Source organism: Pristiophorus japonicus, chromosome 1 (genome assembly GCF_044704955.1).
Source record: "Pristiophorus japonicus isolate sPriJap1 chromosome 1, sPriJap1.hap1, whole genome shotgun sequence".
NCBI lineage: Eukaryota > Metazoa > Chordata > Chondrichthyes > Pristiophoridae > Pristiophorus > Pristiophorus japonicus.
In genome coordinates this window covers 469,917,135-469,942,256 of record NC_091977.1, presented here as the reverse complement: position 1 = coordinate 469,942,256, position 25,122 = coordinate 469,917,135, and the positions used below count along the sequence as shown (strand labels likewise).

At 42.3% G+C, this 25,122-nt stretch overlaps 1 protein-coding gene across 3 annotated transcripts in view; it reads right to left on the bottom strand.

Annotated features, from left to right (window-relative positions):
- The window catches only part of LOC139276379 (probable C-mannosyltransferase DPY19L4), a 128,002-nt gene that overhangs the window by 33,631 nt on the left and 69,249 nt on the right, over positions 1-25,122 (bottom strand). For all 3 annotated transcript variants that reach the window (XM_070894298.1, XM_070894277.1, XM_070894287.1), the window contains exons 7-11: positions 24,745-24,868; positions 20,427-20,561; positions 13,187-13,318; positions 12,831-12,932; positions 10,268-10,341 (exon numbers count right to left, since the gene is read on the bottom strand). In XM_070894298.1, coding sequence (XP_070750399.1) covers positions 10,268-10,341; positions 12,831-12,932; positions 13,187-13,318; positions 20,427-20,561; positions 24,745-24,868 — 567 coding nt within the window. The remainder of the gene's footprint in view (positions 1-10,267; positions 10,342-12,830; positions 12,933-13,186; positions 13,319-20,426; positions 20,562-24,744; positions 24,869-25,122) is intronic.

Below are 25,122 nucleotides of genomic sequence, written 5' to 3'. Positions count from 1 at the left end.
TGGCAGCACCTCCCTAACCCGTGACCTCCACCACCTAGAGGGACAAGGGCAGCAGGCGGATGGGAACACCACCACCTCTAAGTCACACACCATCCTGACTTGGAAGTATATCGCCGTTCCTTCATCGTCGCTGGATCAAAATCCTGGAACACCCTCCCCAACAGCACTGTGGCAGTACCTTCACCACACGGATTGCAGCGGTTCAAGAAGGCGGCTCACTGCCACCTTCTCGAGGGCAATTAGAGATGGGCAATAAATGCAGGCCTTGCCAGCGACACCCACATCCCATGAACGAATTTTTAAAATGTTGTTGTTATACTTTATTGTAACTTCCGAGTACTGCCAATGTTCCTTAATGTCCTCACTAAGTATATTTGGACCTTTGTTCTTGAATAGTATATTGAGCACCATGTAGTACAGCACTAAGTAATGGAGCACAGATTTGATCTCCCTATTCTGCTGAATTTCCAATTCCAGTCAGGAAGGATAGTAAGCGGAGGACATAAGAGCATAAGAAATAGGAGCAAGAGTAGGCCACCTGGCCCCTCGAGCCTGCTCCGCAATTTAATAAGATCATGGCTGATCTGATCCATGGACTTAGCTCCACTTCCCTGCCCGCTCCCCATAACCCTTTATTCCATTAGCGCTCAAAAATATGTCTATCGCCACATTACATATATTCAATGACACAGCCTCCACAGCTCTCTGGGGCAGAGAATTCCACAGATTTACAACCCTCAAAGAAATTCCTCCTCATCTCAGTTTTAAATGGGTGGCCCCTTATTCTGAGACTATGTCCTCTAGTTTTAGTTTCCCCTATGAGTGAAAATATCCTCTTTGCATAAAAACATAGAAAATAGGTGCAGGAGTAGGCCATTTGTCCCTTCGAGCCTGCACCGACATTCAATATGATCATGGCTTATCATGCAACTTCAGTACCCTATTCCTGCTTTCTCTCCATACCCCTTGATCCCTTTAGCCATAAGGGCCACATCCCTTTTCAATATATCTAACGAATTGGCCTCAACAACTTTCTGTGGTAGAGAATTCCACAGGTTCACAATTCTCTGAGTGAAGAAGTTTCTCCTCATCTCGGTCCTAAATGGCTCACCCCTTATCCTGAGACTGGGACCCCTGGTTCTGGACTTTCCCAATATCGGGAACATTCTTCCTGCATCTAACCTGTCCAATCCCGTCAGAATTTTATATGTTTCTATGAGATCCCCTCTCATTCTTCTAAATTCCAGTGAATATAAGTCGAGTCGATCCAGTCTTTCATCATATGTCAGTCCTGCCATCCCGGGAATCAGTCTGGTGAACCTTCGCTGCACTCCCTCAATAGCAAGAATGTCCTTCCTCAGATTAGGAGACCAAAACATAGAAACATAGAAAATAGGTGCAGGAGTAGGCTATTCAGCCCTTCGAGCCTGCACCACCATTCAATAAAATCATGGCTGATCATTCACCTCAGTATCACTTTCCTGCTTTCTCTCCATACCCCTTGATCCCTTTAGCCGTAAGGGCCATACCCAACTCCCTCGTGAATATATCCAACGAACTGGCATCAACAACTCTCTGTGGTAGAGAATTCCAGAGGTTAACAACTCTGAGTGAAGAAGTTTCTCTTCATCTCGGTCCTAAATGGCTTATCCCTTATCCTTAGACTGTGACCCCTGGTTCTGGACTTCCCCAACATCGGGAACATTCTTCCTGCATCTAACCTGTCCAGTCCCATCAGAATTTTATATGTTTCTATGAGATCCCCTCTCATCCTTTTAAACTCCAGTGAATACAGGCCCAGTCTCTCCTCATATGTCAGTCCTGCCATCCCGGGAATCAGTCTGCTGAACCTTCGCTGCACTCCCTCAATAGCAAGAACATCCTTCCTCAGATTAGGAGAGCAAAACTGAACACAATATTCCAGGTGAGGCCTCACCAAGGCCCTGCTCCTACACTCAATTCCCCTAACTATGAAGGCCAACATGTCATTTGCCTTCTTCACCGCCTGCTGTACCTGCATGCCAACTTTCAATGACTGATGTAACATGACACCCAGGTCTCGTTGCGCCTCCCCTTTTTCTAATCTGCTGCCATTCAGATAATATTCTGCCTTCGTGTTTTTGCCACCAAAGTGGACAGCCTCACATGTATCCACATTACACTGCATCTGCCATGCGTTTGCCCACTCACCTAACCTGTCCAAGTTACCCTGCAGCCCCTTAGCATGCTCCTCACAGTTCACACCGCCACCCAACTTAGTGTCAGCTGCAAACTTGCAGTAATTATTCTCAATTCCTTCATCTAAATCAATAATGTATATTGTAAATAGCTGTGGTCCCAGCACTGACCCCTGAGGCACCCCAATAGTCATTCTGAAAAGGACCCGTTTATAGCAACTCTCTGCTTCCTGTCTGCCAACCAGTTCTCTTGCGTGGGACCTTGTCAAAAGCCTTTTGAAAGTCCAAATACATCACATCCACTGGTTCTCCCTTGTCCACTCTACTAGTTACATCCTCAAAAAATTCGAGAAGATTTGTCAAGCATGATTTCCCTTTCATAAATCCATGCTGACTTGGACCGATCCTGTCATCGCTTTCCAAATGTGCTGCTATTTCATCTTTAATAATTGATTCCAACATTTTCCCCACTACTGATGTCAGGTTAACCGGTCTATAATTACCCGTTTTCTCTCTCCCTCCTTTCTTAAAACATTAGCTACCCTCCAGTCCATAGGAACTGGCCCAATGCGTCCACTATTTCTAGGGCCACTTCCTTAAGTACTCTGGGATGCAGACTATCAGGCCCCGGGGATTTATCGGCCTTGAACACCACCAATTTCCCTAATGCAATTTCCCACCTAATAAGGATTTCCTTCAGTTCTTCCTTCTCACTAGACCGTCGGTCGACTAGTATTTCCAGAAGGTTATTTGTTTTCTTTAGTGAAGGCAGAACCCAAGTATTTATTCAATTGGTCTGCCATTTCTTTGTTCTCCATTATAAATTAACCCGATTCTGACTGTAAGGGACCTACATTTGTCTTCACTAATCTTTTTCTCTTCACATATCTATAGAAGCTTTTGCAGTCAGTTTTTATGTTCCCTGCAAGCTTACTCTCATACTCTATTTTGCCCCTCCTAATTAAACCCTTTGTCCTCCTCTGCTGAATTCTAAATTTCTGCCAGTCCTCAGGTTTGCTGCTTTTTCTGGCCAATTTATATGTCTCTTCCTTGGATTTAACACTATCCCTAATTTCCCTTGTTAGCCACAGCTCAGCCACCTTTCCCATTTTATTTTTATGCCAGACAGGGATGTACAATTGTTGAAGTTCATCCATGTGATCTTTAAATGTCTACCCTTTAAGTATCATTCGCCAGTCTATCCTAGCCAATTCACGTCTCATACCATCGAAGTTACCTTTCTTTAAGTTCAGGACCCTAGTCTCTGAATTAACTGTGTCACTCTCCAGCTTAATTAAGAATTCTACCATATTATGATCATTCTTCCCCAGGGGGCCTCGCACAACAAGATTGCTAATTAATCCTCTCTCATTACACAACACTAGTCTAGAATGGCCAGCTCTCTAGTTGGTTCCTCGACATGTTAGTCTAGAAAACCATCCCTTATACACGCCAGGAAATCCTCCTCCGCCGTATTGCTACCAGTTTGGTTCACCCAATCTATATGTAGATTAAAGTCACCCATGAGAACTGCTGTACCTTTATTGCACACATCCCTAATTTCCTGGTTGATGCCATCCCCAACCTCACTACTACTGTTTGGTGTTCTGTACACAACTCCCACTAGCGTTTTCTGCCCTTTGGTGTTCCGCAGCTCTACCCATACAGATTCCACATCATCCAAGCTAATGTCCTTCCTTACTATTGCGTTAATCTCTTTAAAAAGCAACGCTACCCCACCTTCTTTTCCTTTCTGTCTATCCTTCCTAAATATTTAATCCACCTTGTCTAGCCCTCTCATTATCTTATATATTTCGATAAGATCACCTCTCATTCTTCTGAACTCCAATGAGTATAAGCCCAACCTCCCTTCATAAGTCAACCCCCTCATCATTGTGTTCAGTTTTGGTCTTCTAATCTGAGGAAGGACGTTCTTGCTATTGAGGGAGTGCAGCGAAGGTTCACCAGACTGATTCCCGGGATGGCAGGACTGACATATGAGGAGAGACTGGATCGACTGGGCCTGTATTCACTAGAGTTTAGAAGGATGAGAGGGGATCTCATAGAAACATATAAAATTCTGACGGGACTGGACAGGTTAGATGCAGGAAAAATGTTCCCGATATTGGGGAAGTCCAGAACCAGGGGACACAGTCTAAGGATAAGGGGTAAGCCATTAGAACTGAGATGAGGAGAAACTTCTTCACTCAGAGAGTTGTTAACCTCTGGAATTCCATACCGCAGAGAGTTGTTGATGCCAGTTCATTGGATATATTCAAAAGGAGTTAGATATGGCCCTTACAACTAAAGGGATCAAGGGGTATGGAGAGAAAGCAGGAAAGGGGTACTGAGGTGAATGATCAGCCATAATCTTATTGAATGGTGGTGCAGGCTCGAAGGGCCAAATGGCCTACTCCTGCATCTATTTTCTATGTTTCTATGTTTCTATCTCTGGAATCAACCTAGTGAACCTTCTCTGAACAGCCTCCAAGGCAACTATATCCAAAACTGTACACAGCACTCGAGGTGTGGCCTCACCAATACCCTGTACAGTTGTAGCATGACTTCTTTGCTTTTATAATGTATCCCCCTTGCAATTAAGGCCAACATTCCATTTGCCTTCCTGATTACTTGCTGTACCTGCATGCTAAATGTTTGTGTTTCATACACAAGGACCCCCAGGTCCCTCTGTACTGCAGCACTTTGCCATTTTTCTCCATTTAAATTATAATTTGCTTTTCTATTTTTTCTGCCAAAGTGGATAACCTCACATTTTCCCACATTATATTCCATCTGCCAAATTTTTGCCCACTCACTTAGCCTGTCTATATCCCATTGCAGATTTTGTGTGTCCTCATCACAATTTGCTTTCCCACCCATCTTTATATCATCAGTAAATTTGGCTACATTACACTTAGTCCCTTCATCCAAGTCATTCATATAGATTGTAAATAGTTGAGGACCCAGCACCAATCCCTGCGGCACCTCACTAGTTACTGTTTGCCAACCGGAAAATGACCCATTTATCCCGACTCTCTGTTTTCTGTTAGTTAGCCAATCCTCTATTCATGCTAATATATTACCCCCAACCCTGTGAACTTTTATCTTGTGCAATAATCTTTTATGTGACACCTTATCAAATGCCTTCTGGAAATCCAAATACACCACATCCACTGGTTCCCCCTTATCCACCCTGCTCGTTAAATCCTTAAAGAACTCCAGCAAATTTGTCAAACATGATTTCCCTTTCATAAACCAAGCTGACTCTGCTTAATTGAATTATGCTTTTCCAAATGTCCCACTACTGCTTCCTTAATAATGGGCTCCAGCATTTTCCCAATGACAAATGTTAGTGTAACTGGTCTATAGTTTCCTGCTTTTTGTCTCCCTCCTTTTTTTAAATAGGGGCATTACATTTGCGGGTTTTTTTGCGGATATGTAAGTCATTTACCCTACCAGTAAGGAGGGGGCTGGATTGACAGCACAACTCAAGCAGGATTCAAAGAAACTCATGTTGTTGTTGTCTGGGAGTTCCTAGGGACCTACTGTAGCCATGTGAGCGACACATATGATGTTGATTTAAGAATGTTAGTCTATGTTAGCAATTTTATGCTGTTTCTGGTGCTCCAGTCACAAAGTACAAAATAGAGACCAAGTATCTCCCCCACTTGAGTACAATGTGTAATACACATGATACTCATGGAAACCAGTCCCAAGCTGCTATGTACACTTTTCGTAGGCACAGATAAGTTGCGCCTCATTGGCTTCAGTTGGTATATGATCCATGGAAACTTGTGTGAAAATAAAAATATTTCATAGACTGATTAATCCTATAATTAGATATTTAACATACAAACGCAAAATACTTTTATTACATCTGTGCTCATATTACTTGCAACTCATCCATCCAAGTTAATTCAGTTGTATTGAGTCACAGATACAAAACTAAAAACAAGGTGTAAATAACTGCCACCAAGCATTTCTTGACAGCATACAAAACTTGACTTTTAAATAAATATTGCTAGATACTGTATATTTTATCCTTCTGTACACATATCAACGTGAACTCAACACGAAGCAAAATAATGTAAATGTGTTCAAACTACTGTAAGTTGGTCAAATTTGCTGATGCCACAAAATAGGGAGAAATAAAGATATTAAAAGAAACAAAACATTTGCAAAAAGACTTGGATCGGGCAGAACACAATGCAAAATATTACACACAGCTTGACAAAATATGGGACACAAGTATGCAATGAATGGAAGTGAATTTGCAGAGGGAGACCAAGAGAGAGATCAGATCAAGATGACAAATCTATTTCAAAGTCTAATGGCGCAAAGCAATTAAAATATGACACCAAGATGCGAGGATATATAGCCAGAACAGTGAACTACATGTTCATAAACTTTATACTAATGCTTTACAATGCCCCCACTTAAGAGCATTAAGCTTAGTTTTGTGCTCAGTGTGGGTCACTATCCCACAAAAATGCATGCTTACATGAGAAAAGGGCACCAAAAAGGGCAATATGGTTGTCTAGTGTAGAAGGAATGAGGTATGAGGAAGGATCTGGGAAGATTAAGCTTTACAGTCTAAACAGATGGTGGCTATAAGGTGTAAACTCATTGAAGCAGAAAAATATTAAATGGATTGATAAAGTTTATTCCGATTATTACTTCAAAAGTAATGCAAGAAAGTAAAATAAGGAGAATATAAATGGAAATTAATGCATAATAAATTTAGAACTGATATCAGGAAATCCTTTTTACTCAATAATAATTATTCCAATTATTTATCACTAAGTAATAGAGATAAAATATTAACATATCTGAAACAGAATTAGATGACATGGTGAGAAAGTTCATGTACCAAAGGGATGACCATTGGTAATCCCAGACTTTGCTTAATGTTGTTCAAAGCTTAGTTAATTTTTTTTTTTTTTTTTTTTTATAAAAACACTTGCACTTAACTCTGCCGCCTTGATTCCACCATCCACTTTGGAGACAGAATACTAATTGTTTTTTTTTAAATGGTCTTTAACTGACTGAAAACCATCCCCAAAGGCTGATGTTGCAGTCAATCAAAGCTCAAAAAGTGCAAGAATCATAGGTATAACTAAGTAAAAGTCTTATATTTATTCATGAGATGATGTCCTGTGGTGTTGCATATGGGGAGTCAAGACCATGGATATTTTTAAGATCAAGCAGGATCAGAGGGGGAGGAGATAATAGAGCCAAGCTGAGGAAGGGAGAGGAGGTAGGAGAAAGGATAGAGAAAGAGATGGGTGAGGAAAGAGATGGGTGAAGGAACAGGCACAGTGGGAGGAGAGAGAGGAAACGGAGAAGGAGAAGGGGATGCGAGAGGGGGACAGATGTGCATCAACATTTGCCTCAGTGGTGCAGAAGGGACAGTGGTTTTCCCCCCTCATTCAGGGTGAGGGAAGGATTCTTGTTGGTATTTTTGCATCAACCTAGGAGAGGGGGCTATGCTGTGAAAATGCTGACTCACCTGGGGATGGGGGCTCATTAAAAACTGGCAGAGAGGTAGAATAAGAATGTTGCCTCAGGCATGGGAGTTGGGGTGTTTGCTGATGTGCATTTTTTTTTGTTCAGTGGTGGGTTCCAAGATTTTATCTCATCTGGTGGGTGGGGGTAGGGGAAGGATGAAGTGAGAATTTTCCCCACACTGGCGGGGGTGGTGAGGAGGGGGTAGTGCGATTACCGACTGTCCCGAAGCATGGAGGGGCGGGCTCCTGACTGTAACTGTAGTTTTGCCAGGGACGAGCGGGTATGGGATTGCGGGGATCGAAGATTTATTTTTCCATTCAAAGCATAAGAAAGCACAAGGTTATGGACAGGTCTTTCAAAGCACGGTAGCATTTCAGCTTCTTCTGTGGGGCTGATGAATCTTTAGCTTACTGGTTGCCGGCTGTGCATTGATGCCAATGCCTGGATGGAGGTTAGGAATTCAATGTGCTATTTTTTGGCAAGTTATGTTAAGCTGTAACTGGCTTATATGACCCATTTGAGCGGGTTCTTTAAGTGACATTTTCCTTGATTCCTTAAGTTGCGTTGGGTATTTTGAAAGAACACGTTCTTTAAGAACATAGCACACGAGATTTGGGAGCAGGAGTAGGCCATACGGCCCTTGAGCCTGCTCCACCATTCAATAAGATCACGGCTGATCTACGACTTCAACTCCACTTTCCCACCTAATCCCCATATCCCTTGATTCCCAAAGAGTCCAAAAATCTATCTGTCTCAGTGTAATATAGCTCCCCCTAGTGGACTACCACCCAACCTAGTGGACAACCAATGTAATGCAGCTACTGATATAAATACAAAAGGGTCATGTGGAAAAGTCACATGATGACAGTTTGTTTGTTACTTATGTAGTAAGAATATATCACACTCAGCTTTGAATATACTCAATGTTTCAGCCTCCACAGCCCTCTGGGGTAGAGAATTTCAAAGATTCACAACCCTCCAAGTGAAGAAATTCCTCCTCACCTCAGTCTTAAATTGCCGATCCCTTATCCTGAGACTATGTCCCCTAGTTCTAGACTCTCCAGCAAGGGGAAATAATCTCTCAGCATCTACCCTGTCAATTCCCCATAAAATTTTATAGGGTTCAATGAGATCACCTCCAATTCTTCTAAACTCCAGAGAGTATTGGCCCATTCTACACAGTCTCTCATCATAGGACAGCCCTCTCATCCCAGGAATCAATCTGGTGAACCTTTGTTGCACCGTCTCCAAAGCAAGTATATCCTTCCTCAGATAAAGAGACCAAAACTGTGCACAGTACTCCAGGTGTGGCCTCACCAAGGTCCTGTACAATTGGAGCAAGACTTGTACTTCAACTCTCTTGCAATAAAGGCCAACATGCCATTTGCCTTTCTCATTGTTTACCTGCTTGCTAACTCTGTGTTTCCCGTACGAGCACACCTAAATCCCTCTGAACACCAACATTTAATAGTTTCTCACCATTTAAAATTATTCTGTTTTTCTATTCTTCCTACCCAAGTAAATAACCTCACATTTCCCTACATTATACTCCATCTTCCATCTAATTGCCCACTCATTTAAGCTGTCTATATCCCTTTGCAGGCACTTTGTGTCCTCCTCACAACTTACTTTTTCACCTAGCTTTGTCAGCATACTTGGATACATTACACTCGGTCCCTTCATTTAAGCCATTAATATAGATTGTAAATAGCGGAGCCCCAAGCACTGATCCTTGCGGCACCCCACAAGTTACAGCCTGCCAACCTGAAAATGACCCATTTATCCCTCTCTGTTTTCTGTCCATTAACCAATCCTCTATCCATGCTAACATATTACCCCTACCCCATGAACCCTTATCTTGCATAGCAACCTTTTATGTGGCATCTTATCGAATGCTTTTTTAAAAACATTTTGTTCTTTTTGGGTGTTTCTGAAGATGGGTTACATATTCTGGCTTTAGTTAGCCCTGGTCACAGAACCAAAGCACTACCTACCTTTGGAATGGTCAACCACACATCGTTTATAATTTATAATAGATTCTTCCCTCTACCTATTTTTGACTCACACTTCATAAAGATGTTGAGTTGCTGTTTTGCGACTGGCCAGATCGTCCATAAATGGCCTTTTTTGGTTCTTTACATTCCTATTTTTTTGATTTTATTTTAATGGGTGCTAGTTCTTATTCCTGCACAAATGACTCTTTACCATCATTAACTTTGACAATGAATGTTGACAGGCTATTCAACTGTGCGGGCATCATGGCTAAGCAGAAGTGAGTCTTTGTACAACATACACACCCACACATTCGCAGCAGGGTTGCTGGACAGCAGTTAGGAGAGGGAGCCCAAGCCAATTTTACCCTCCTGACCAAAACAGTAAAGCCAACTGTAGCATCTCTACTAGCATACTGACTGAGATCAACTAATTCAGATCAAGTATTCTCTGATTTACTTTGAAGAGATAAATTAGCATCAGTACTCAAACGATTAAAACTCTGTTCAAAACTTAACGAATTATATTACTATTCTACAGCACCAAAATATTGTTCCAAAAAAAACTTAAAGTAAAATGCACAATTTTACCTTGTAGTATTCAAGTCAAATTTTGCTTCAAAAAATTTTAATATATGTTCATTTTCTTCGTGCGGGACCATTTTCTGGGAATATTTAAATAAACAGAAATTGTGAATTCCAAGGCTGCAGTCACAGTCAGTCAATCAGAACGACAAACAAAAACCTACCAACAATGGGCCAAGATTACAAGACAGGCACAGTTTCTACTTTATATTTGACTGAAAAATTACTTATCTTACTTCAAGTGGCTTTAATTATCTATGAATTAATTTTCAAGCATTAATATATGCTCTTGTAAACTATCAGGTTCCCATCCATCTGCGAGGAGCAGAGTAAAAAGATAAGAGTAGGATCAAATACTTGATGTTTAATGGTGACTCCAGTTCTGTGGAATCATGAAGACGTCACCTGTAAAATGCAACCGGTCAGGTTGAATATTATAGATCAGAATATTAGATTAATGTGCTGTAGTTTTCACTCAATTGCCTATGGGGATCGAGGAATTATGTTAGTTACATAGTTATTTGTCCTTTAAAAGAGATCCCATGAAGTGAGAATAGTACATAATCCAACAGAAGAGGCTCAAATGATAACTTCTTGCTCCATAATTCTGAAATAGGTTTGTATCTTTATGTTTCATTACTTCAGTAATTCATGCCAGAAATTACACTGGAAAACATTCACACTTCATTAAGTACATGCCATAGACATTTTTCTGATGGATGAGATAATCTCATAATAATTTGTTTCTGTCATCAATACATATACGGAATACATTACTTTAAAATCAAAAGTATCTCAGTATTGCAAAATACAAACTGAAAAAGTAAATATTATGTGATAAAAATAGTTTGAGTAGAACGTTGCCTATTAATCACCGTACAGTGAAATACTGAGCCCTATAGACCAGAAATCCCAGGTTCAATCTCTCGTTTGTGCTCAGTTAGCTGATCTTGACTGGATAGCATTTGGATGTTAGAACTGGCTTCAGTGCTCCTGGGCTACGGAAACTAAAATCAGACAGGGTTTCTATTCATGATCACGGTCCAGTGGCCTCCTACTGGAAAGTACGTGCATGTAAACATTAGGATGGGATTGGGCGCGGCCGTGATGCCCTCCACCGTGGAAATAACCTGCAAGAGCAAGCCCATCCATGAATAATGGACACATTATCCAAGCAGTCATGAAACTAGCAAGAATCAGAAAAGGTAAAAGAAAACCAAGATTTCAATCAGGGTCGTTACAATTGGTGTCAGTGTCATGAGTGCAGAAAGTCAACCAGTATTCCTATTTCAGGTCAATATCAAGTGATCCTTGCGTGAATCAAAACCAGATCTCTTGTTTAACCCATGCAGTTGCTAAAACAAATTCTTTGCACACACTTCTGTTCAGTGATGCAACCAAACTTTTTTCAGGCATAAGTTTTAACTAGATATTAAATTATTTAAAACTGCACTCAGATAACCAGAAGCATATCAACATTCTGCAGAATAGCAGAACTTTCCAGCTCTGAGACTTCAAGTCATGAGGCTTCAAAACATGAATAGTGTTGGCTGTTAGAATAAATGAGAATGGCACAAAAGAAATGGAGTGAGATTATATGAGCCAGGTTAAGATTAGAGATGCTACAATTGGCCTCAATGCAGTGAATTAGGGAGGGGCAAAGAAGAAAAATCAGCCAGTGATCCTATTCCTGACTGGTATCTAGTCACACTTGCTGGAAGGCATAGATGTGTGAACATTGAGTGAGCACAGAATTAGGCTTAGCTGTGATGCCATCCATGGAGAACTGAATAACAACACTCGCTGTCTAGCTTCGCACATAAAGAAAGGCTTCTTCGATGAGGATCAATGTCCATCGACCATACCTCACCATCTTCAGGAGAGGAGAGAAAATTTGAGTAGGGAAAATTCTAATTCTTAAAAATTTCGATACATGTAATATATATAAAAAACACAACGTAATGCAATAGTGAAGGACTTCGTTTAAAAAAAAAATTATTCTAGATATTTGAGACAAGGGCTGCGATCTCGCCAACCGTGGCGAAACCGGGACGGTCGGGATACATAACGGGTGTCAATGCTGCTCCTCGCTCCAGCCCACACTGTATGAAGAATCTTCCGTTGATGGGGCTTATTAAGCATGCCCTGTGAGATTCCTGGCTAATTAAAAGGAAGTCAGTCTGATGATGTTATTTAATGATGTGTCATCAGCCAGTTTCCTTAAAGGGGCCATGCCACATTCATTTTGACAGTTGTGCAATCAGTGTTCTACAGCATTGAGCTGCTGCAAACACTGACAAGCACTACACAAAGGTGCACGGCTACACCCAGGCTCTCCAATGACTCCCTCCATATGCTTATTTTGACAGTGGGCCCACCTCCAAACCCACACTTGCAGGGCTGGTAAGATTCCGGCCAAGGTTTCTCAAAGCATTCCCATGCAAATGAGCAGAAAGATCATTGTCATTCAGATGTATTATTGAAACGAAGCATAATTGGTCTTCAGCTAATGATGTGCAAAATAATAATGACAAAAAATACAAATCGAGCTGCTAGATATCATACTTACTTTTATTACAAGATTTAAAGTGACTGAAACTGTGAAAACCAAGTAGAAATGAAGCAACAATTTCATCAGCCTTGCTATGAAGTGACCTTTTTTCAGATTTTGCTGTTAAAGAAAAGGGGAATGAATCAGTATTAAACCATCACTAACACTTGCATCATACCCCTGAATATTTTAACTAACTCCACCTCGCAAAGAAGATTTGGCCATTTAAATTATCAATCCTATTCAAAACAACGTATCGAGAGCAACAAAGTGGATTTTTTCTTGCAATACTTTGTTTATATTAAATGGGCTCCAATATGCTTACGCAGAAGGTTAAAACTAAATTATGAAGCTTCACGGGCATATTCTACCACCTGAATGTACTTTGCAAGATGCGAGCCACCAATGAAGCTGAGCAACGGGGAAGCCAGCAAAGCAGAATTTCTGAACTGCATAAAATATCCCAGTGCAAGGCACACCAAATACATCCTGTACACATCAGTCACCTACAAAAGAAAAGCAAAGACAATCCTTAACCACTTCACAACTGCAACAGCACCCCTACACCAAAATAGAAGAGTAAAAAAAACACTTCACACAAAGGATACTGACATTTAAATGGCTTGTTATTGGGTTCAGTACATTTCTTTATTCGTATTCAGATGGATGCCAAAAGTAATTATTGTGCACAAAACATTGGTTTTTAATTTTTAATTATTTTTAAATATCTGCCATATTTGTAAAGAGTTAGTAAGGATTACAAAGACAGATGTATGAATATGGTTGGTTGTATTTGACAGATTTAGACTTGCAAACAAATATTCCTTCAAAAGGAATTAATTATCCAGACCGATTGCTTAGAAATCATGAAACATAGAAACATAGAAAATAGGTGCAGGAGTACGCCATTAGGCCCCTCGAGGCTGCACCACCATTCAATATGATCATGGCTGATCATGCAACTTCAGTACCCCATTCCTTCTTTCTCTCCATACCCCTTGATCACTTTAGCCGTAAGGGCCACATCTAACTCCCTTTTGAATATATCTAACGAATGGGCCTCAACAACTTTCTGTGGTAGAGAATTCCACAGGTTCACAATTCTCTGAGTGAAGAAGTTTCTCCTCATCTCGGTCTTAAATGGGTTACCCCTTATCCTTAGACTGTGACCGCCGGTTCTGGACTTCCCCAACATTGGGAACATTCTTCCTGCATCTAACCTGTCCAATCCCGTCAGAATTTTATATGTTTCAATGAGATCCCCTCTTATTCTTCTAAATTCCAGTGAAAATAAGCCTAGTCGATCCAGTCTTTCTTCATATGTCAGTCCTGCCATCCCGGGAATCAGTCTGGTGAACCTTCGCTGCACTCCCTCAAGAGCAAGAATGTCCTTCTTCAGATTAGGAGACCAAAACTGAACACAATATTGAAGGTGTGGCCTCACCAAGGCCCTGTACAACTCCAGTAAGACCTCCCTACTCCTATACTCAAATCCTCTCGCTATGAAGGCCAACATGCCATTTGCCTTCTTCACCGCCTGCTGTACCTGCATGCCAACTTTCAATGACTGATGTACCATGACACCCAGGTCTCGTTGCACCTCCCCTTTTCCTAATCTGCCATCATTCAGATAATATTTTGCCTTCCTGTTTTTGCCACCAAAGTGAATAACCTCATATTTATCTACATTATACTGCATCTGCCATGCCTTTGCCCAAGTACCCTGCAGCCTCTTAGCATCCTCCTCACTGCTCACACAGCCATCCAGCTTACTGTCATCTGCAAACTTGTAAATATTACATTCAATTCCTTCATCGAAATCATTAATGTATATTGTAAATAGCTGGAGTCCCAGCATTGAACCTTGCAGTACCCCACTAGCTAGTCACTGTCTGCTAATCTGAAAAGGACCCGTTTATCCCTACTCTTTGCTTCCTGTCTGCCTACCAGTCCTCCATCCACGTCAATACATTACCCCCAATACCACGTGCCTTAATTTTGCACACTAATCTCTTGTGTGGGACCTTGTCAAAAGCCTTTTGAAAGTCCAAATACACCACATCCACTGGTTCTCCCTTGTCCACTCTACTAGTTACGCCCTCAAAAAATTCTAGAAGATTTGTCAAGCATGATTTCCCTTTCATAAATCCATGCTGAGTTGGACTGATCCTGTCACTGCTTTCCAAATGCTCTGCTATTACATCTTTTATAATTGATTCCAACATTTTCCCCACCACTGATGTCAGGCTAACCGGTCTATAATTCCCTGTTTTCGCTCTTCTCCTTTTTAAAAAGTGGTGTTACATTATCTACCCTCCAATCCATAGGAACTGATCCAGAGTCTATAGAATGTTGGAAAATGATCACCCTGCATCCACTATTTCTAGGGCCACTTCCTTAAGTACTCTGGGATGCAGACTATCAGGCTTGAAATTTATCAGCCTTCAATCCCATCAATTTTCCTAACACAATTTCCTGACTAACAAGGATTTCCTTCAGTTCCTCCTTCTTGCTAGACCCTCGGTCCCCTAGTATTTCCAGAAGGTTATTTGTGTCTTCCTTAAAGAAGACAGAACCAAAGTATTTGTTCAATTGGTCTGCCATTTCTTTGTTCCCCAATATAAATTCACCTGATTCTGACTGCAAAGGACCTACATTTGTCTTCACTAATCTTTTTCTCTTCACATATCTATAGAAGCTTTTGCAGTCAGTTTTTATGTTCCGTGCAAGCTTACTCTCATACTCTATTTTCCCCCTCATAATTAAACCCTTTGCCCTCCTCTGCTGAATTCTAAATTTCTCACATTCATCAGGTTTGCTGCATTTTCTGGCCAATTTATATGTCTCTTCCTTGGATTTAACACAATCCCTAATTTTCCTTGTTAGCCACGGTTGAGCCACCTTCTCCATTTTATTTTTACGCCAGACTGGGATGTATAATTGTTGAAGTTCATCCATGTGACCTTTAAATGTCTGCCATTGCCTATCCACCATCAACCCTTTAAGTATCATTCGCCAGTCTATCCTAGCCAATTCACATCTCATACCATCGATGTTACCTTTCTTTAAGTTCAGGACCCTAGTCTCTGAATTAACTGTGTCACTCTCCATCTTAATGAAGAATTCTACATTATGGTCACTCTTCCCCAAGGGGCCTCGCACAACAAGATTGCTAATTAATCCTCTCTCATTACACAACACCCAGTCTAGGATGGCCAGCTCTCTAGTTGGTTCCTCAACATATTGGTCTAGAAAACCATCCCTTATACACTCCAGGAAATCATCCTCCACCGCATTGCTATCAGTTTGGATATCACAATCTATATGTAGATTAAAGTCACCCATGATGCTGTACCCTTATTGCACTATCCCTAATTTCTTGATTGATGCTGTCCCCAACCTCACTACTACTGTTTGGTGGTCTGTACACAACTCCCACTAGCGTTTTCTGCCCTTTGGTATTCCGCAGTTCTACCCATACAGATTCCACATCAACCAAGCTAATGTCCTTCCTTACTATTGCATTAATCTTCTCTTTAACCAGCAACGCTACCCCACCTCCTTTTCCTTTCTGTCTATCCTTCCTGAATATTGAATACCCCTGGATGTTGAGTTTCCAGCCTTGGTCACCCTGGAGCCATGTCTCAGTAATCCCAATTACATCATATCCGTTAGCAGCTATCTGTGCAGTTAATTCATCCACCTTATTATGAATGCTCCTCGCATTGAAACTCAGAGCCTTCAGGCTTGTTTTTTTGATACTCTTTGTCCTTTTTGAATTATGTTGTAATGTGGCCCTTTTTGATTTTTTCCTTTGATTTCTCGGCCCTCCACATTTCCTTATCTCCTTTCCACCTTTTGCTTCTGCCCCCATTTTACTTCCCTCTGTCTCCCTGCATAGGTTCCCATCCCCCTACCATATTAGTTTAAACCCTCCCCAACAGCACTAGCAAACACTCCCCAACAGACTTGCAAGCATTAACCCATCATCTTAGCCTTTTGTTTCTTATTGTAAAATAAAAATAAAACTATTCATCAATCCTGTAATCATATCCACTGCGCTATTACAAATAAAATAGTACCCCAACTATATGCTCCAGGCTACTGCCTCTTCCCAGGAAAGCAGTTACAGAATTTATTCACTCTGCGTTGGTGTTATATTTACCCAACAAGCCAGCACAAAAGAACCAAACAATTGGACCCTTGTGCTATCTTCTAAAACTCACAACTGCACAAAGACAAGCAGTTAGAATAAAAGGAAAAGGAGGTGGGGTAGCATTGCTGGTTAAAGAGGAGATTAATGCAATAGTTAGGAAAGACATTAGCTTGGATGATGTGGAATCTATATGGGTAGAGCTGCAGAACACCAAAGGGCAAAAAACGTTAGTAGGAGTTGTGTACAGACCTCCAAACAGTAATAGAGATGTTGGGGAGGGCATCAAACAGGAAATTAGGGGTGCATGCAATAAAGGTGTAGCAGTTATAATGGGTGACTTTAATATGCACATAGATTGGGCTAGCCAAACTGGAAGCAATACGGTGGAGGAGGATTTCCTGGAGTGCATAAGGGATGGTTTTCTAGACCAATATGTTGAGGAACCAACTAGGGGGGAGGCCATCTTAGACTGGGTGTTGTGTAATGAGAGAGGATTAATTAGCAATCTCATTGTGCGAGGCCCCTTGGGGAAGAGTGACCATAATATGGTGGAATTCTGCATTAGGATGGAGAATGAAACAGTAATTTCAGAGACCATGGTCCAGAACTTAAAGAAGGGTAACTTTGAAGGTATGAGGCGTGAATTGGCTAGGATAGATTGGCGAATGGTACTTAGGGGGTTGACTGTGGATGGGCAATGGCAGACATTTAGAGACTGCATGGATGAATTACAACAATTGTACATTCCTGTCTGGCGTAAAAATAAAAAAGGGAAGGTGGCTCAACCGTGGCTATCTAGGGAAATCAGGGATAGTATTAAAGCCAAGGAAGTGGCATACAAATTGGCCAGAAATAGCGGCGAACCTGGGGACTGGGAGAAATTTAGAACTCAGCAGAGGAGGACAAAGGGTTTGATTAGGGCAGGGAAAATGGAGTACGAGAAGAAGCTTGCAGGGAACATTAAGGCGGATTGCAAAAGTTTCTATAGGTATGTAAAGAGAAAAAGGTTGGTGAAGACAAACGTAGGTCCCCTGCAGTCAGAATCAGGGGAAGTCATAACGGGGAACAAAGAAATGGCAGACCAATTGAACAAGTACTTTGGTTCGGTATTCACTAAGGAGGATACAAACAACCTTCCGGATATAAAAGGGGTCAGAGAGTCTAGTAAGGAGGGGGAACTGAGGGAAATCTTTATTAGTCGGGAAATTGTGTTGGGGAAATTGATGGGATTGAAGGCCGATAAATCCCCAGGGCCTGATGGACTGCATCCTAGAGTACTTAAGGAGGTGGCCTTGGAAATAGCGGATGCATTGAGTGTCATTTTCCAACATTCCATTGACTCTGGATCAGTTCCTATGGAGTGGAGGGTAGCCAATGTAACCCCACTTTTTAAAAAAGGAGGGAGAGAGAAAACAGGGAATTATAGACCGGTCAGCCTGACCTCAGTCGTGGGTAAAATGATGGAATAAATTATTAAGGATGTCATAGCAGCGCATTTGGAAAATGGTGACATGATAGGTCCAAGTCAGCATGGATTTGTGAAAGGGAAATCATGCTTGACAAATCTTCTGGAATTTTTTGAGGATGTTTCCAGTAAAGTGGACAAAGGAGAACCAGTTGATGTGGTATATTTGGACTTTCAGAAGGCTTTCGACAAGGTCCCACACAAGAGATTAATGTGCAAAGTTAAAGCACATGGGATTGGGGGTAGTGTGCTGACGTGGATTGAGAACTGGTTGTCAGACAGGAAGCAAAGAGTAGGAGTAAACGGGTACTTTTCAGAATGGCAGGCAGTGACTAGTGGAGTGCCGCAAGGTTCTGTACTGGGGCCCCAGCTGTTTACATTGTACATTAATGATTTAGACGAGGGGATTAAATGCAGTATCTCCAAATTTGCGGATGACACTAAGTTGGGTGGCAGTGTGAGCTGCGAGGAGGATGCTATTAGGCTGCAGAGTGACTTGGATAGGTTAGGTGAGTGGGCAAATGCATGGCAGATGAAGTATAATGTGGATAAATGTGAGGTTAGCGACTTTGGTGGTAAAAACAGAGAGACAGACTATTATCTGAATGGTGACAGATTAGGAAAAGGGAAGGTGCAACGAGACCTGGGTGTCATGGTACATTAGTCATTGAAGGTTAGCATGCAGGTACAGCAGGCGGTTAAGAAAGCAAATGGCATGTTGGCCTTCATAGCGAGGGGATTTGAATACAGGGGCAGGGAGGTGTTGCTACAGTTGTACAGGGCCTTGGTGAGGCCACACCTGGAGTATTGTGTACAGTTTTGGTCTCCTAACTTGAGGAAGGACATTCTTGCTATTGAGGGAGTGCAGCGAAGGTTCACCAGACTGATTCCCGGGATGGCGGGACTGACCTATCAAGAAAGATTGGATCAACTGGGCTTGTATTCACTGGAGTTCAGAAGAATGAGAGGGGACCTCATAGAAACGTTTAAAATTCTGATGGGTTTAGACAGGTTAGATGCAGAAAGAATGTTCCCAATTTTGGGGAAGTCCAGAACCAGGGGTCACAGTCTGAGGATAAGGGGTAAGCCATTTAGGACCGAGATGAGGAGAAACTTCTTCACCCAGAGAGTGGTGAACCTGTGGATTTCTCTACCACAGAAAGTAGTTGAGGCCAATTCACTAAATATATTCAAAAGGGAGTTAGATGAAGTCCTTACTACTCGGGGGATCAAGGGTTATGGCGAGAAAGCAGGAAGGGGGTACTGAAGTTTCATGTTCAGCCATGAACTCATTGAATGGCGGTGCAGGCTAGAAGGGCTGAATGGCCTGCTCCTGCACCTATTTTCTATGTTTCTATGTTTCTATGTTTCTATGTTTCTATGCGCTGTATTTTATGCTCCTTTTTATGTGCCTGTGATGCAAGACAACTCAAGAGTCTCAGAGGAAACCAGAGGACCTGTTACAGAAAGTCCATCTTACGCAGCGATACAAGCATTAAACCTACTTGTTAGCAAAAGCCTACCAGTTGTAAGGGGTCAGATACACACCACTAAGTAAGGTCAGTTTTAACACAAGTGGCATGCTTTGGATTCTGGAGCACTGTGTTAGTACCAATCATTCTGCTAGATCTAGCAATATTGACACCTCTGAGTCAGTGGGATGGATCTCAGTCAGTGTGCATAATCAGATTCAACAACTCTACTACCAATTTCTACATCAACTATAGGAATAGTGATAGAAAATCATAGTTATCACTAAACACATTCCACAAACACAAGATACTCTTTTAATACATTTATAACAATTTGTAATGATTTAACCTTGACTCCCACCACTACTAAAATGCAACTAACATGGTCAAAATGTTGCGGTCAGCTCCAATTAACTTTTCTGTATCGTCCTCCCTTTGATCTTTGTCCACACATCCTCCACCCTCTCCTCTCACCCCCTTCCCCCCACAAAGCGAGAATTTATATTCTATTTTTTATATACCTTTCGGCTTTGAATTAGATCCAGGCAATCCAACAGGAAAAGACTGAAGGCTTGTACAAATAATACATAGTGACTAATCTCCCACATCATTATAAAGGCAAACGTGGATGCACACATCAGGAGATACGAAAACATCTAGAGCAGGAGGAAACACCAATATTAGCTTTTGTTACCCAAGATCCTATACACAGATCTCAATTTAAGATCTACATTATTGTACAACTTACATTTATATAACACCTTGCATTGGAAAGATACCATACAAACTTTAAAGTGTGGAGAAGGAAAAAAAACGGACATCAAGTGCGAGGGAAGTAAAGGAGATAGAATTAGGGAATGGAGCTGAAATGTTTTGAGAAATCTTTTGAAAACAAGAATGGAGGTGGTAAAATGGAAGGGATTTAGGAGAGTTCCAGAGGGAAAGGACAGGAGTGATGGTTAGGATAGCATTAGATAAATTGAGCAATGATGTCATAATGGCATGGATTAGCACCTCAGCAACAGGGCTGGCAGAGGTGGAGCAGAGGTGGGCAGTATTTTGAAAATGTGAAAAGGTACTTGGTCAGTGAAAGGAGTGGAAGAGATGTGCAAGAGGTCAGAGTTGGAGGAACAGAGAGTTCTTGAAGGGCTGTAGGGGGTTAGAGATAGAGAGGGGTGAGGCTACGGAAGGATCAGAACACGAGGATGAGATATTTCAATTTGAGGCATTGGTGGACCAAGAGCCAACATTGGTCAGCCCTATGCTCACTGACCTACATTGGCTCCAGATCCGGCAATGTCTCAATTTTAAAATTTTCATCCTTGTTTTCCAATCCCTCCATGGCCTCGCCCTTCCCTCACTCAGTCACCTCCTCCAGCCTTATAACACTCATATTTGTGCTCTCTTGCATATCCCAATTTAATCACTCCACCATTGGCAGTCGTGCCTTCAGTTGCCTCGGCCCAAAGCTCTGGAATTTTCTCATGAAACCTCTCTATCTTCCTCTTTGACCAAGCTTTTGGTCATCTGTCCTTATATCAAGGATCAAGGATGAGAATTTTAAAATTGAGACATTGCCGGATCCGGAGCCAATGTAGGTCAACAAGCATAATCATAGGCAGTCCCTCGAAATTGAGGAAGACTTGCTTCCGCTTAAAAGGTGAGTTCTCAGGTGACTGTACAGTTCAATGCGGGAATTACAGTCTCTAACAGGTGGGGCAGACAGTGGTTGAAGGAAAGGGTGGGTCCCTCGAAATTGAGGAAGGCTTGCTTCCGCTTAAAAGGTGAGTTCTCAGGTGACTGTACAGTTCAATGCGGGAATTACAGTCTCTAACAGGTGGGGCAGACAGTGGTTGAAGGAAAGGGTGGGTCGGGTGTCTGGTTTGCCGCACGCTCCTTCCGCTGTCTGCGCTTGTTTTCTGTATGTTCTCGGCGACGAGACTCAAGGTGCTCAGCGCCCTCCCAGCTGCTCTTCCTCCACTTTGGGCGGTCTTGGGCCAGGGATTCCCAGGTGCCGGTGGGGATGTTGCACTTTATCAAGGAGGCTTTGAGGTTATCCTGGAAACGTTTCCTCTGCCCACCTGGGGCTCGCTTGTCATGTAGGAGTTCCGAGTAGAGCGCTTGCTTAGGGAGTCTCGTGTCAGGCCCGCCCAATGGAGTTGGTCGAGTGCGGTCAGTGCTTCGATGCTGGGGATGTTGGCCTGAGCGAGAACACTGACGTTGATGTGTCTATCCTCCCAGTGGATTTTTGCAGGATCTTGCGGAGGCAGCACTGGTGGTACTTCTCCAGTGCTTTGAGGTGTCTACTGTATATAGTCCATAGAGGAGGGCGGGTATCACTACTGCTCTGTAGACCATAAGCTTGGTGCCAGATTTGGGCTCCTGGTCGTCAAACACTCCCATCCTCAGGCGGCCGAAGGCTGCGCTGGCACACTAGAGGCGGTGTTGGACTTCGTCATCGATGTCTGTCCTTGCTGATAGTAAGCTCCAGAGGTATGGAAAATGGTCCACATTGTCCAAGGCCGCACCGTGGATTTTGATGACCATGGAACAGTGCAGTGTGGGGGGGTCAGGTTGGTGGAGAACCTTTGTCTTACGGATGATTAGTGTAACGCCTATGCTTTCATAAGAAGATGTTGACAATGGCTTGGAGTTTGGCCTCAGTGTGCGCAGATGCAAGCATCGTCCGCATACAGTAGTTCGATGACAGAGGATGGGACGACCATGGGTCTAGCCTGGAGGCGACGAAGGTTGAACAGGTTCCCTTTGGTTCTATAGTTTAGTTTCACTCCAGCGGGGAGTTTGTTGAGAGTGAGATGAAGCATTGCAGCAAGGAAGGTCGAGAACAGCATTGGCGCGATGACGCAGCCCTGCTTGACCCCGGTCCGGACGTGGATTGGGTCTGTGGTGGATCCGTTGGTCAAGATCATGGCTTGCATGTCATTGTAGAGCAGGCAGAGGATGGTTACAAACTTTTGGGGGCAGCCGAAACGGAGGAGGATGCTCCATTTGACAGTGTCAAAGGCCTTTGTGAGGTCAAAGGCGGCCATGTACAAGGGTCGGTGCTGTTCCCTGCATTTCTCTTGTAGTTGTCGCGCGGTGAAGATCATGTCCGTTGTACCCTTAGAGGACAGAATCCGCATTGTGACTCTGGGAGGAGCTCTTCAGCCACAGTGAGAAGACGGTTGAGGAGGATTCTTGCGATGACTTTCCCAGTGGCCGACAACAAGGAGATTCCTCTGTAGTTGCCGCAGTTGGACTTGTCTCCTTTTTTGAAGATGGTCATGATTGTGGCATCTCGGAGATCTCCTGGCTTGCTCTCCTCCATAAAAGATGTCAGCGAGCATATGGGTGAACGGGACTTGATGCGAGTTAGGATACAGGCAGTAGAGGTTTGCATGCGCTCTACTTTATGTAGGGTGGCAGGTGGGAGATTTCATAAATTTAGTGCGAGTTAGTGCATGAGTGTAATTTTTGTTTTCATTTTCTCACACAGTCATTCTCTTGCATATTTAGAGGTTGCCAACTATTGGGCATTTTTGCTGTGAATTATCTGTTGAGACTACCCAAACTCATTTCATAGGACCCTTACAGCCAGTTTGACTTATGAAGAAAGGTTGAGTAGGTTGGGCCTATACTCATTGGAGTTTAGAAGAATGAGAGGTGATCTTATTGAAACATATAAGATAATGAGGGGGCTCGACAAGGTAGATGCAGAGAGGATGTTTTCACTCATGGGGGAATCTAGAACTGGGGGCATAGTTTCAGAATAAGGGGTCGCCCATTTAAAACTGAGATAAGGAGGAATTTCTTCTCTGAGGGTTGAAAATCTGTGGAATTCTCTGTCCCAGAGTGCTATGGAGGCTGGGTCATTGAATATATCTAAGGTGGAGATAGACAGATTTTTGAGTGATAAGAGAATAAAGGGTTATGGGGAGCGGGAAGGGAAGTGGAGCTGAGCCCATGGCTATGATCTTATTGACTGGTAGAGCAGGCTCGAGGGGCTAAATAGCCTACTTCTGCTCCTATTTCTCATGTTCTCCTTATGTGGCTCTATATCAAATTTTGTTTGCTAACGCTCCTGTGAAGCGCCTTGGGACGTTTTACTACATTAAAGGTGCTATATAAATGCAAATTGGTGTTGTTGAAGCTGGGACAGAGTTGAGGAAGTTCACTCTTTATTTGGTATGCTTCTCAAATCTAATCAGGTACAACTGCATGTGAAAAGCCATACTAGTTTGAAATGAACACCAAAAAATATTTGTATCGGCACATTTTTCCTAAGAATCCCGGTAGCCATTTCAAAAATGGACAAACACAACAGTAATGCAAATGCTTTATAATTTCCATGACTGGTTGAAGGGGAAATGAAAGACAACTATATATATTGTTTCTATATGCATAATTAATAATTTGGTCATCTGTTCCTAATTGTCCTATTCTGTCCATACTCGCAGTAGCATTTAAAGGGAAGCTAGATAAGTACAGTACATGAGGGAGAAGGGAATAGAAATATATTGATAGGATGAGATGAAGTAAGGTGGGAGAAGGCTCATGTGGAGCATAAACACCAGCAAAGATCTGTTGGGCCGAATAGCATGTTTCTGTGCTGTATAATTCTATGTTTGTAGTAGCCACCATCATAGTTGTGGATACTTTCAGGAAAGCTAGTTCTTTGTGGCAGCCGGCAGGCATTACAAACACCAACTAAAATTCAAAGGCAGGAGCTGAAAATACAGGCAGCAAGAAAATTCAGGTTTTCCACTCAGAAATTAAGCATCACAGAAAAAATCTAATCTAAGTTTGCATTACTGTGGTTTACCACTTCTTCACACTCACCCCCATAGTAGAATTAATGTTGGTCTTCAGATAGCCTGTGAGTGCCCCAACCTGTAATGCAAAATATGGTAATGCCCAATTTTCCCTTAAAGGAATGGTATGTTCCACTCTGGTTGTATCAATCCTAAAATAGATAATGAAATCAGAAGTACATTAAATAAGGCACATGCAATTCTGAAGGCTAACTGTAGGCGGCAGGCTTGGCTCAGTGAGTCAGAAGGTTGTGGGTTCAAGTCCCACTCCAGAAACTGAAGCACGTAATCTAGGCAGACAGTACGGTACTGAGGGAGTATTGCACTGTCAGAAGTATCATCTTTTGGATGAGAGGTTAAATCGAACGGACGTAAAAAATTCCATGGCATCATTCGTAGTAAAACA